General features: G+C 35.3%; 1 protein-coding gene across 6 annotated transcripts in view; it reads left to right on the forward strand.

The window, feature by feature from the left end:
* Positions 1–14,554, forward strand: part of LOC138936567 (cysteine-rich secretory protein 1) — a 76,024-nt gene that overhangs the window by 48,591 nt on the left and 12,879 nt on the right. For 5 of the 6 annotated variants that reach the window (XM_070302110.1, XM_070302125.1, XM_070302083.1 and 2 more), the window contains 2 exons: positions 10,398–10,495; positions 11,530–11,666. In XM_070302110.1, coding sequence (XP_070158211.1) covers positions 10,414–10,495; positions 11,530–11,666 — 219 coding nt within the window. In that variant the 5' untranslated portion in view covers positions 10,398–10,413. Of the gene's footprint in view, positions 1–8,856; positions 8,876–10,397; positions 10,496–11,529; positions 11,667–14,554 lie in introns of those variants that run through there. The other variant, XM_070302117.1, reaches the window with a different exon arrangement.

Below are 14,554 nucleotides of genomic sequence, written 5' to 3' on the forward strand. Positions count from 1 at the left end.
CAGTATCGATTGCGAAACTTTGGAAACTACTTAAAACTTTCGTTACCATTTTTCCTCTCCTTTCAAACCCCTCTTCTTCTCGCGATTCGACTCATTTACAGTTGCAAGGGCTGCTTCTTCACGAGATACCGGACCGACTTGCGTTACATGCCTTTGAAATTTAAGCTTGTTCTTTGCTTTTAGACGACATTATTCTTTGAGGAGTATTTCTGTTGGTATTACACTGTTGGTTTCTCCACCGTAATGTCGTTAAAATTGAGGTAAACTCGCATAGAATTATTTATTAACGTTATTGTTAACGTTATTAAAGAGGAGCGATAAAATATGGAGATTCTTACAAGTGACTCGAAGAATTTCATGAATAAAAGACTGTTGAATTCGATATCAATCATTCGAGATATCTTTAGAATACTATTATATCGCGAATGGATATCCAATAATTAGAAAGAAAGCTGGTCTTTTTGAATGGGATATACTTTGCCGATAAAAATACGAGAGGTTCTGATTATTTATTCTTGATAAGTCGTTTTCTACTTTATTATATATATCTAGAGAAAGAGAGAGAATTCTATACATGATGTCGACAATAGAATGTCGAACGCCTGTCCAAATATCATTATGCTCAGTTGATGAATATAGTACACTGTATGATAAAGAACTGTGACAATTTTAGTACAAAAATGAGATAACTCCATGATTTATAAGGATCAATTTAAATATGAATACCGTGGAAAATGTATTTTGCACATTATGGATTGACCTCGTTCTCTTTCACCGAACCTTTCATTATTTATGTACGATTATAGTGTCGTGGGTTACGGAATGTCAAAGTTTAAGACGTTAAAATTAAAGGTCGAGAAGAAAGAGATAGAAAGATATAGACTCTGCAGTTTCTGATAGCTCATCATCAATACTTATGTTAGTAAATAATTATGCTTTCGCATCGTTAAAATTGGTTTGACGAAGACGTCGGTCTTTTAAAATTCATTAATATTTAACAAATAATTACAGTTTCAAATCTATTTTGCTACACACGGATTAATGAACGACGCATACAGAGATTTATTGATTATTCAGATATATGATATATATGTGATCAAAAAATATGATATGATATGTGATATGTGTATGACATATGATCAAAAAAAAAATATATAGTATATATGAGATGTGATATTCATTTTCAATTTATGTTATCATATTTTTGCACATATATCGAGTCTCTCTGCAAAATAATATGAGAATTTCCTAAATCTGCTTATTTTATTTCAATTATATCTAACTTTATATATTCATTTTACTTTATAATATACGACTACAATACTTAAATACTTTTTGCTTTATATTTATACATAAAATTTGAAATTAAATATCATTGATAATATTTGTTCTTTTCATTGTATCGTAATTTATTTTAATAATGTTTATAATGCGAAAAAGCATGCGACACTTTTATGTGATATACACTCGAATATGTAGTAATAAAAATTTGCTACGGCAATCATATCATTATCTTGATAGTAAAAAGAAGGAATCAGAAAAACTCCAGGCATCCTAATTTCGTTCTTGTTCAAATTTAGCGCAAATGCTCTAGTTTCTTTTATTGTCGTTCCAGTCTCTTACGCGAATAAAGGGAAAAAATGTGGGCAACCTAAAGATACCAGAATGCAAATTTGGAGATTCCAGAATCCGAGAATCTGGAATCATTCCAGAAGTCTAAGAAACTTTTGGATCTACATGGGAAATGCAAAAATTCCGCCGAGTCCCCGATACCCATCTTGTGTTAGACGGTACCCAAGACCGGTATCTAGCAAGTCACGACTATCAGCATATCGGACAGAAACTCCATTCCATACGAACGCTCCTCGAGTTATCCAATTACGCGGACGGATTGTTGACTTCTTTTCCCGCTCGTTTCCCTTACGATCCCTTCTCTATTGAACTTACGAATCGACGAGAACGGAAGAAAACGGGCAGCGATAAAGCGCCGATGTCGCCGATTGTGGGAGGAAGGAGCTGCAGCCCCTTGTGGATCCGGAATTACAAACTATTTGGCAAACACGGAATTCTAAGTTGAATGGCAAATTATTACAATAAAACGTATCCTACTACACCGCACTGGCGTACCATCGAGTATGTAAACAAGGACGCTATACAGTGTGTAATTTAAAATAAGGGAATAAAGTTTGGGGGCGAGCACCCTACACATTTATCCCCTTATTTTAATTACACCTTGTGTATATTACAATTGTTATATATTTATTTTAATATTTATCGATTGCGTATCATAAATTTCGAGCTTATGCATTAATGATGTATTGAAATACATATTTTATATAATTTATTTAATCGAAATCAAATCGCATAGATCGGCAAAGCAATAATATATATTTTCGGATATCGCGTTCTATGATTAACAATAAAGTTCTGTGCAAATGGCCCATATTAAAAAATTGATCTTTATCTTTAAAAATAATTCATGATAAATTTATGCGTTTCGTGATTCAACGCGATATTATCTCATTTATAATTTTTCGAAATTTCGATATAGTGTACACGTGTCAGAGATATACTCGATTTTTACTCCTTCTTTCTCTTTGTCTCTTTTCTGATCGCAGTTTAGGGACGAGCGATATCTCGGTCTATTTGCCGCGCCGCTGCGGTGAGCCTGGAGGATTTGAGATTGTATATGGGGCTTATGGGGCATTCATTCAACACCGTTTCTGCGCGCAGGGCCAACGAAACACCATTTAAGCGTTCGTGTATCGTCAGCTGGTGCGGAAATTCCTCCCACGCCTCTAATCCTCCAGTTCGTTCGCACCTGTTATTCTAAATTATGCCAGATTTATTACGTCTAAACGAATTATTTTTCTGTCGCGACAGTTAAAAGTTAATTCGAGCATCATTTCCCGCGTCTTCTCGAAAGAGAGATTTTTAACATTAAATATCTTATCGATACTCAATTCTTACCTTGATATTTCATTATTATCGGCGAATTGAATGAGTAATATAATTTTATTTAGCATTGATATTTCTAAATTTATATTTGCACAATAATAATAAAATATAATAATAAAATATACTGCCTCTCATTGTCAGCTTTTATGTTATATGACACAAAAATTATCTATACTTTAACTTTTTTTTTTTTTATGTGAAGAAAAAATTTGATTTCTATTTATTAAAAAAATCCAACGCGAAGAGGAAAAGATTGCTTCTGGCACTTTTAACGAATGTATTCCCGTATTTCTCGATAATGACTTTTCTGAAATTCACGAGAATATCCAAAGCGCGAAAAATTCTTGCAGCCGTAAAGGACAAGTATGATCGCGATCATCAAGGCAGATCGTTCTTCTTTTGCGTCGCCACCGATTCCCTCTGATAATTTCAACGTATCGTTAAATTATATTTAAAAATATAAAATGGAAAAACTTTTTATATAGACATATGTGTGATATATTTATTTATTTTTTCTGATTCGAGATCATCGAGATCTAAAAATGGATCTCATTGCTATGCGTCGCAGATACGGAACGGAAATGCAAAAATCATTGTCAATCTTGAGTGTTATAGCTTCCTTCTGGATATTCGAGGGACCGGCCGTTACAATTTGAACGGTCGGTTGACATTGATATTGACAGCCAAACATGGGCATCCAGTCGCGATGCATATACATGAGCCGATCACCGGGAAATATCTGCTCCCGTATCCGCTTTATGCAACGGCAAAACATTGCGCCCGAGTGCATCGGTGCATTGTGTCGCGTCGAACTCGTGCAAGAATCATCACGCGTTACGCGTACAGTATACGTCGCATTGCATTAAAAAGGAAATGGGACGTTGCGAATGCATTCATTCGTTAAAAATGAAAGAATCATTATGTATCGCCGGTCGCATCCGATTCAAATTCTATTTATTCTGATTTTTGAAAATAAATATGTAATGTTGTATGTGAAAAATCGCGACACCTGATGAATGAATTATTAAAGCATAAGCCGAAATGATATATTTTTGGCCTGTGATGCTACTTTTTTAGGAGAGAGAGAGAGAGAGAGAGGAAAAAATTATTTTGATTAAAAATAATATTTACACTTTAGAAAAATAGTGTGCATTTTCTCTCTCTCTCTAATCTTACATACAAATTTAATTTGTAAATTTATATTATTTTCAGAATGTCTGATTTATCTATTTATTTTTTGGGTTTATTTTTCTGTCACTCTCTCTCTCTCTCTCTCTCTCTCTCTCTTCCTATTTTTCTATATGTCATAATTAAAACTAAGTTGATAATTTATAATCCTTGATGATGTAATATCGCGTCTAAAGTAAAGCATATAAATTAGAAACTTGATCGCGCTACCTTTACGCTTGATGCATTACAAGCAACACGCCATCACTTGAAAGGCGATTTATTTTGTAACGCCTTCTATCGCCACTAACTTGTAGTGTATTTTATTTCTCTGCCTTTGCGCGGGCCATTTCGTGGTCAACATTTTCGCGTCCGGAATTAGCTTCCATATTGGTCCTCGTGGTGTCTATTGGTAATCGATCGAGTGCCCAGCCAACCACCATGAATATGCACGAGAGAGTACTTCTAGAAAAAGCTACTTCTAGTTTCAAGCCAACACGCCCCCGTCGAATGTGCCCCACTACCGGGCTGTTTGATCATCGTGTTCCGCGGCACAATGGAAATTTGCAATTTACCTCGCCGGTTTTGAGCCGGAAATCCGAGTTGGAAAATACGTGAATATAATGCCGCGAAATACTATGTATCCAATAAGAAACTCGATCACTAGCGGAATTATATTCTTCGAAAGAGAATTCTAGATCGAATTTCTCCTCCTAAGGGCAACCTTAATTCACATGATCACACGTATATAAATATATTTTAATAAATGTTAAATAACTATATTAAAAAATTAATATTAAATTAAATTAAATTTAATTTAAAAAACTATCGAATAACTATATTAAATAACTATATTATATATTTTTTTTCCATGCATGCGATGTGTTTTTAATTTCATATTATACAATTTTTCCAATTTGCAAATGATATTTTCATCTTTTTTTTCACGTTGGCGCAATATTTCCTAAACAGGGATAATACATTGGGGATATAAATTATTTTCATTCAAGAACGAAAAAAATAATATCCGCGAAATTGTTTTACAATTTTGATATTTACTACCATCAGAATAATATTTCAATATACGTTATACGATACTGCAATTTCATACGTTTTTTTGTTAAAAAAATATAATCCGTATTTGTGACGCCGAATGACGCTCGATTTATGTCCCCGTTCGTTAGCAGCGGCGACGATGTGGTGACGATACGTTTGGAGTTTAACAAAAGCTCGAGTGTACCCATTAGTGAGATACTTGGGGATTCAGTTGAATGCGAGAACCGCGTTTAATGGCGGGGAATGCGAAACTATCGATAAAGTTTCCCGTTTCCAACCGCAACGGAGAGTCAAAGAGGATCGTTCCCTCGGTCTTCTAATTCGTAATTCGACTTTCGTTCCGAGATGAGAGAGAAGCAAACGACATAACTGTATAATAACAATATTTCAATTATAATGCTCTATAAAGTATGATATTATATCATGATTATTTTAGTAAAATTGTCATAATATTTCGAAGAAATAACCAAAGTTATTACATAAAATTTAACGAACAGCATGTATACGATATCTCGATAAGAAGCAGAAGCAATTCTGTTTTTATTAATTTTCTACGCGAAAAAAAAAAATTGTTCTCGTTTTAAAATTAATTTTTTAAATTTTGTAATAAAATATACTATATATAATTCTCTGTATATTATCAATTCTATTAATTAATTTAATCGTTCGTATTCGAAAACGCGCGAATTGATTTTATATATTTACGTTCACGAATAAATGTATAAATATGAATAATTGGCGATATTATTATCATCGATCACGATTATGTCACAATTGCGTTACGTTTCGAAATATTCGCGATCGCGAGACAAGTATTGTCGAGGCTTGTCGGATTCATTAACAAACGCATTCGTTAATAGATCCCTGTTTACGATCCTGTTTTACGCCTAGGATCGTATCGTTTCGTTCGAAAATATTGGATCGTCTGACGGCCAAGGCCGGTTACTTCGCGATTGCGAATTTAATTATAAATCGGATGTTAATCTCGTAGGGCTCGCGTTGTTATTCGGACTTGATTCGAGCGAAATTAAGTGAAAATATTTATGAGCAATTTACACGCGGCCGATATTGCGCGCTGCATGTTTCACGCCGTGACAAGGGGCGCGCGTTGTCATGTCGCTATACTCCGTACGACTTTGTCGCAAAATTAAATGCGTTTGCCTCCCCCGTCGGGCTTATCCCGGTCGGAAATTTCCTCTGAATTATTGACGAGCTGCCGCTTTTGACTCTTACTGAAATACGCGACGCGGTGCCCTTTATTCCTCGACTAACACTCGCGTAATAATGTATCTTGTGATAACCGACTCCATCCTGCAATAGAACCGCGTCTCTCGGCTCTCGGCTGGTCTCGTCAATTTTTCATTATCGTTCATCTATTACTGCGAGAATTATACTTGAATAACTATTCAAGAAGAATTAATACTGATTCGTAAAACTTTCGATATTTCAATATGTAAAAATCGGTCTCGGTGTTATGGCACTTGTATGGTATTTTTTATTTTATGATATTTCAAACTCGACGATAAACTTGCACAAGCAGTGACACAATAATAAAGAAACAATAATAAAGAAATAAAAAAATAACGTAGACAGCGCGACATATAAATTGAGCAGGAAGCGAATTTCAGGCGAATGATTTCAGTAGAAACGGCGGTTGTGGTCGGACATGGCTGATCTCTCTCACTTCTACTACTAGTTTCTACATCATCTATCCGGATCGCGATGCATCAAACTCGCGATAAATGTGGAATACAAATGACGGTTCTCCGCCCTTTTAACCCTCGGGCGAGCCATAAATGTCACTTTAGCAAAAGGACAAGTGCGCTCTGTATGTCATATATGATTGCTGGAATAAAACATAGACATAGAACGCCTTACACATGACGTACGTATATGCGTGTGTATTGAGTTAAATAGAAAAATTAAATAGAGAAAGTTAAATTTATCAAATATTTATATAATATAAAATTTTTCTACGATAGCTTTAAATAGAGTTAAATTTATCAAAATTTAATATTACATAAAATTTAATTTATTTATATAATGGCATTTGTTGTTGATTGCAGCATAACAATGTCGTACAACAACATTATGAGTAAATTATAAAATTTGTAATAAATGGCAAATAACAACTTTAATTGTTACAGCTACGTAACGTATTTATTTCTTACAATACCATTTCATTTCAATATTATTTAAAAAATTCGCACTTTCACTCGTAAAATACATATATTTGTAATTATAACGTAAGAGAACAATAAATCATATATATGTATTGTATGAAATATATCATATGTATATACAATATATATATATAGAATGTTTGATAAAACTTTTGTTTCATTTATACTCGTGTAGAAAACAAAACTTGTACGTTAGTATAGTTTGATAAAAGCACCGGACATTTCTAGTAAAATTTGTTCGAAATACGAAAATTGAACGCTGAAAAATTGGAGAATTTTAGAAGCATAGAAGATAAAATAATATAAAACGATCTTAAAAGATCGCAAATTAAAAGACAATCGTTTTCACGTGATCTCCATATCGAGAGAAACTCATCGCATTCGCGTTGTTTCTCGAATACGTGCAACTAGCCAACGTTTCGATGAAATTGCGAACAGTTATTACAAGTCGGGCATCTGCACAGCCATATGTTTAGCATGTCGTGGTGAACGGTAACAGCCTGTGCCCAAATTCCGTATGCTTGGTCAGCTCGCATTAGGGTTTCCCGGAGTCCCCGGAGAAGCCGCTAGTACTCGATAGTACTTTAGCTCGATAGTACTTTACGAGGATTCCAAGTAAGATATTAATGCATCGGGGATGTTTGCCGAGTCAGCATTTATTCGGCTGAATTTTATGTATACGATCGTACAATATATTCAAAAAGCATACTTTCTCCCTCGCTCTCTCTCTCTTTCTTTTTCTCTCTTTCTCTTGCATGTATTTTTATATATTTTGCATATAATGAATCTAGAGATGTGCAGATATTTTTTGATATAATTTGTATACTTAAAAAACGAAAGTTAGACTGAAAAATATTTTCAATATTAAATTATATAAATTAATACTATAAAAAATTATATAATAATACGAGTATCATGTGTATAAAATATATATTATAAAATTATAAAATTTATAACAGATTCAATATTTACATTGTTACAATTTTAATGTACTCGTATCGTTTTCAAATCGTCAAATTGAACGAGCAAATTTACGCTTTTCCGTTTCGACTTTTAGGGTTGAGCGATCGAAATCTAATGAAGGCGAGAAATATGCCGTGGGGCATCCGTATGTATCCCCCATTATTCCCGTCGATAAAAATATATATACGGTAACTGACATGAATTATATTCTTCACATCTATAACAAGAGAATGAAATTTTTCGAAATTTATAAAGTTGCGTATATACCAGGTATATAAATATGAAACCGGAATTTTTGTATAGAAAATACACGTTTATTGTATGAAAATGATAAAAAATATTTTATTCCAAGTATTGCCCATTGCTAGCTATACATTTTTCCCATCTCTCTGACAATTTGTGGATGCCACGCCAAAAAAACTGTTGCTCCTTTGAGGCAAACCAGTCATCGAGCCATTTTCGTACATTTTCGTAAGAAGTGAAGCGCTGCTCGGCAAGTGCGTGTCCCAACGATGCAAATAAGTAGTAATCGGATGGAGCCAAGTCTGGTGAGTAAGCCGCATGCGAAAGTATTTCCCAATTAAACGCCTCAATCGTTTCCTTGACCGGTTTTGCTGTGTGTGATGGTGCATTATCATGAAGCAAAATCACTTTGTGTTGCTTTTTTTGATATTCTGGTCGTTTTTCACACAAAGCTTGATTCAAATCGATCATTTGTTATCGGTAGCGTTCAGTATTAACGGTTTCGCCAGGTTTTAGCAGCTCATAATAGACCCTTCTTCGTTTCTCACGTCAAAATCGCCACTTTTGAATTTTTTAAACCACTCAAAGCACTGTGATTTACCAAGAGCATGCTCACCGTAAGCTTCGACAAGCATTCGATGCGATTCTGCAGCAGTTTTCTTCAAATGGTAACAGAAAATCAATGCTGTCCGCAAATCATAGATTCCAGGCACAAAATTCGACATGTTCAACGCTATTAAAAACTATGCTGTTGTATGAAACTTGTATTGTTGTGAGTTGAAAATCTTTATCAGATGTCAAAAGAAGAAAATGGCGCCAATGACGCGGTTTGACGGTAACTACATTGATAGGTAGGGCCAGCTATGGGCAAATTCCGGTTTCATATTTATATACCTGGTATGTGTTAATGCTTTCCGGCGATGTTTAATAACGCAACTTCAACACTCGATTGAATGTTTAACAACGTGTTTCCGCAAGTTCCGAACAATCGACGTTCGAACGCGAAGGCAATCAAATTTTTCAACCACGAAATTTTTCGATTTAATCGAGATTCGCGTGAACAGGGCGCGGAAACTGGATATCATCGCGGGCGTTTTATTGTTGGCCGGCCAATCGATTTGTGGAAAAAATCAACGGATCTCGTTCGCTCTGTTGCGCGCGCGGACCCGAATAAACACGGTTCCAACCGTAATCCGTCTTCGTACGTGCCATTTGCCTTTGACGTTTCGCCGCCGTGAAGGGCGCGTTGTGCTATTGATGATAGCGGCGGCAGTGTTGTCCGGAGTTGATAGTGGCCGGAGAAAGGTGGGAAGGAAGGAGGAGTTGATAACGGAGCACAACCTTCCTCCCGCTCGCCGTGGACACACAGTTTCGCGGACGAGAAATAATGAAATTTGCCGTTGACGAGACGAATGGTGATTAATGAGCCGCGCACACAGGTGTGAAAATCCCCACTAGGGCTGCGCGCGTGTACATGGCACGTTGCACGGAAAAATACGAAACGAATAACGAGCGATTGTTGGGGTGGAAAAGATCAATCGAGATACAATCGTACATCGCGGATCGAAAATTATATACGGACTTTGTTTACGACTTTCGCGATCAATTTGAGATCGATTCTTCTCCAACGAAACAATCAGGCCAGAGCACTACTTCTACTTAAATTTTTTCATTAAAAAAAAAAAAAAAAAACTATTATTTATATCAATGATTAATTTATTTGTATAATTTTAATCACTTTCGACCGTTCGGTTTCTCAGCTCCTTGTATCGTTAACAATGCAAGAGGAACTCGGAATATTGAATGGGGCTCCATTTCATGTTTCAGCTTACAGGCGAAAATAATGAAGTGGCTGTGGATAATCGTCTTAGTAGCTCTGGCCCTGCCGGCTGCCGTGCCACGAAAAACCCACAGAAGCAAGCCCAGTGAGTATACATTTTTAAATAAAGTGTCGTATTTTTAAGTGTCGTATAAGCGAAAGAAAAATATTATTTTTAAAACCACTCGATTTATTATCAAATAGCTATATCTTGCCTCTTTCAAAGTATTATTCCCTCTTTCACTGATTCAGAAGATGTTTAAATTCGACTGTCACTCTTTAAATTTTATATCAGAGTTGAAGAACGTATATCGTATAATTATTCGGATATTCGATCGCGCGTTTCCCTAGCCATTATCCTATTGTGGATATCTTCGATAAGGAAAATTTTTGACGCATCGCGAGCGAACAGGAAATTCAATTCCTTGCGTAAGCCGATTCCGAAAGAGAGGCATTGCTGTTGAAAAGCACTCCAATCACAGAACTCGCATTTCCGATCAGAATCGCAAACGATAATTTCACGATAAATCGCGAATCTTTTTGGCAACCTGGAATAGTGGAGGCCAAGAAGAAAGTTATTATTTTTATATTTTTCAAAATAACTTTGTAACCTTTGAAACTTTTCTATTCTCTGTTGTTACATCCTTATCTTTTTTTATTGTTATACAGAATGGGTCGAGGAACCAAAAGGGAATAATCGAAAAAGAATTTCTTGTGCAAAATTATAGAATAAAATTTTTTCACATCAATTTTGAAATTTTGAATAATATATTAACGCTTCTTTCCTTGCGTAAGCTTAAATGATCTTTAATTAGTAGTCTCAAAAAACGTTAATACGTGTCATACTTTTCAGTTCTTTTTTAATTTTGTTGAAAACAAAGTACCTCGTATCCGCGAAAAAAATTGATTTAACTTTGATTTTTCTTTTCTTCTTGTTTGTTGGCACCACGTTTCCCTATCCGTACCCCCATTGCTTCGATTACGAGATGCACTTTGTTTCATTTTCCTTAGCCAAGATTTTCCCTCGTGTTCTTTGCAAAGGAAAATGAGCGATCTTAGAGAAGAGTGACAAGCCCGAGCTGGGCCTTGGTCGGCAACAGATGTCAGTTGTTGGAAGGATGTCTCACTTTTTGTTTTCAGCGCCACGACTGTATGGCGACAGTGTCTCCGTCGAGTTAATAAGGACCAGCAGCAGCAAGATACGGCAGAAGATCGTGGACATACACAATTACTTTCGCACGCAGGTCGAGCCAACTGCCGCCAACATGCTCGTCATGGTAAGAACTCCATTTGTATCTGTAAAAGTTCATGGAAAAGATTCTTGTCAAAATTTTATACGCTGACGTTAGATCGTTCTATGCACTATGCTTATGTAAATTTGCTTTGGGAGTATTTAATAATTCATTCGCGGAGCCTGCGAGTTACACAGATCGTCACAGATTTCTCTTTTAGTATCTTTTATGTTTGAAAAAATCCCACAAATCTATTTTTTACATATAAAAATTTATGTTTACGTAGGGAGGGAAGAAAGCTATTTATCATAAATAGATTCGTGAAGATGTCATTCGTTAAATCGCGTTTACTGCCGCGAAATCGAGCGATAAGCGTTCTGCGAAGATAGAATCCGACGTGAACGCGAGCGTGTTGTACATCGCTACAAGTGTTACTTGCGAAATACAAAATCGATCCTATCCTATTTCCGTTGATAGGCGCGATTCGGACTTCAAAGTAAAATCAGTTTCGGAAGTGGACGTTTACGGCGTTTGATCGGGACTTGTGCGTCGATAACCGCTTTTCTATAAATTTCATTTCAACGCGGCCCATCGCGATACTTCGAAAACTCTCTCTCGCGCTGCTTGTCGATACGAGAAAGAGCAAAGCTTCGACATACCTGTCATTGTTGCATCTGCTCGCGGCGGCGACGTATTTCCGCTCGTGGACGATGAAATACAGTAATACAGAGACATTTGGAGATTTTTTGCAACATGATATAAATAGAGAGACGGCTTTTCTCATAATTTTCACACATATATATATATATATTTTGCAATAGACATCATTCTTTACTTTTATTCATTTTGAACAATTTTTCTATTGCTAAGAAAAAAAATTATGCTTACATTAGCCACTTTTTTCCACTTTGAATGATTTATCTGAGATGAAAATATATTAGGTGTACAATTTTGCTTCCGCCGTTTTCCTATAGATGGCTTTAGCGGTAAGTAGTGGTCGAAATAAATAGATCATAGACGTCATGCGATAAACTTGGGCATCTGTCAACGTAACCCCATAGAAACATTAGTCGATTTGTGTCTGCGTCATAAAGTTATTCTCGATTGAAAATGTCAGTTTACGAGCCAAATTCTCGTCATTTGCGGGAGGTTTTAATTCTCTGCTTCAATATGAAGAAATCTGCGGCTGAGGCTCATCGAATGCTCTCAAATACTTATGGTGAAGCCGCTATTAGTGAAAGAACGTGTCGTGAATGGTTTCAACGCTTCAAGAACGGTGATTTTCACGTCGAAGACCGGCATAGCGGTGGAAGAGAGAAGGTTTTCGAAGATGCAGAATTGGAGGCATTACTTAATGAAGACTCGAGTCAAAGTCAAAAAGAATTGGCACGATCATTGGGAGTGACTCAACAAGCAATTTTAAAACGAATCATAAATGTATAACCAGTTTTTTACCATAAAGTCTCGAATTTCGGACAAAAACCGGCGGAAGTAAAGTTGTACATCCAATATAAAATATATTTTTAATTTTTTGTTATAATTAGGTTACTTTTAAATTTAAAGCTTTGAGAATTTTGTAGATTTTTGAGAGAATCAGCTTTCTCGGATCTTGTAGGATTTCTTCGCGTAGGATTCGGGAATGATACGAGCTAGCGGAATCTCGTTTCGCTTTCTATCGATTTTCCCAGATTTCTATCTTTCATCGTACCTTCGACAATACGTTGTCACTTTTCAAAATGGAATCCTTCCGAACTCTCTGGCTCCTGTATCTCTCTCTCTTTTTCCGGAAATAGGGATAGCCTTTCGGTTACGTTGACTTCAATATCGATACTGACAGATATTTCCGTTTGAATTTGGTTAATTTTTGATGATGATACAGTTTCAATCTCTCTTCAGTTCTACATAATATAATTTAGAAAAATGTTATATAATAAATTTGTAGTATATAATGCAGATTAAAATGAAAATATTGTCAAATATTTATATTATATTTGAGAGAGAATAAAAATAAAATATTATTTTTTTATATATAAAATATATATAGCAATACCAACATTCTTATTATTTCTGAAACAACAAAATGATGGCAATTTTCTTGACAAGCTTTATACAAGCGTTATACAATCATGGAACGAGCTTAAATCGTACAATTTGAACAATTTAGAGATCTGAATTCGTTAAATCAACTAGAAACGGGCAGTTTATTCTCTTCGTGAAATTTACACGAATAACATTTCAGGAAATAATTATCGATTGTTCGAATGGGCAGGCATTCTTCTGGAAATGCAAGTAACATGAAAAAAGAATAGATACGCAGCAAGAGAAATATAATTCAATTTTCGCCTGCAGCACAATGCGATTTAATTTTGGATTTTCGGCAACTTTGCGGTAGATAATGTGCCCGCGTTAATTGGACTGATTAAAACTAAGCGGCGAAAGCGCTCGTTATCCGTTCATTTCACAAAATATATTTTTCGCATTTTTCCGGAAAATTACCAAAACTACCGAATGGTAAATCCAGCAGCAATTATTGTTTATAACGCATGCCTCTCCTCTCTCTGTTCGGATAATGAAGCATAATAATAAAGTATGCGCTCATGTTTCGAGAGTAACAGATAATTGATAAGAGATTGTTTAGCTATAAAATATTTTGATCGTAAATAATTGCAATAAAACATGCATTTATAATAGAATTTTAATATTGAAATAGCAAATTATGCTCTGTAAAAGTTTTACATTACACATACATACGTATACGTACATCATATATGTATATACACATATAATAACACATATAAAAACATATTTATATATAAAAAGCAATCTAAATTATATAATCATATAATCGCAATCGCTTAATAAACGCTCGACGTTAGGATATTAAAAGCTATGCACACAAAATGGCAGACTTTATCAGACATTTACCTTACGTA

This window comes from Polyergus mexicanus, unplaced genomic scaffold (assembly GCF_030449975.1).
Source record: "Polyergus mexicanus isolate NDT 795.1 unplaced genomic scaffold, iyPolMexi1.0 SCAF_1, whole genome shotgun sequence".
Taxonomy (NCBI): Eukaryota; Metazoa; Arthropoda; class Insecta; order Hymenoptera; family Formicidae; genus Polyergus; species Polyergus mexicanus.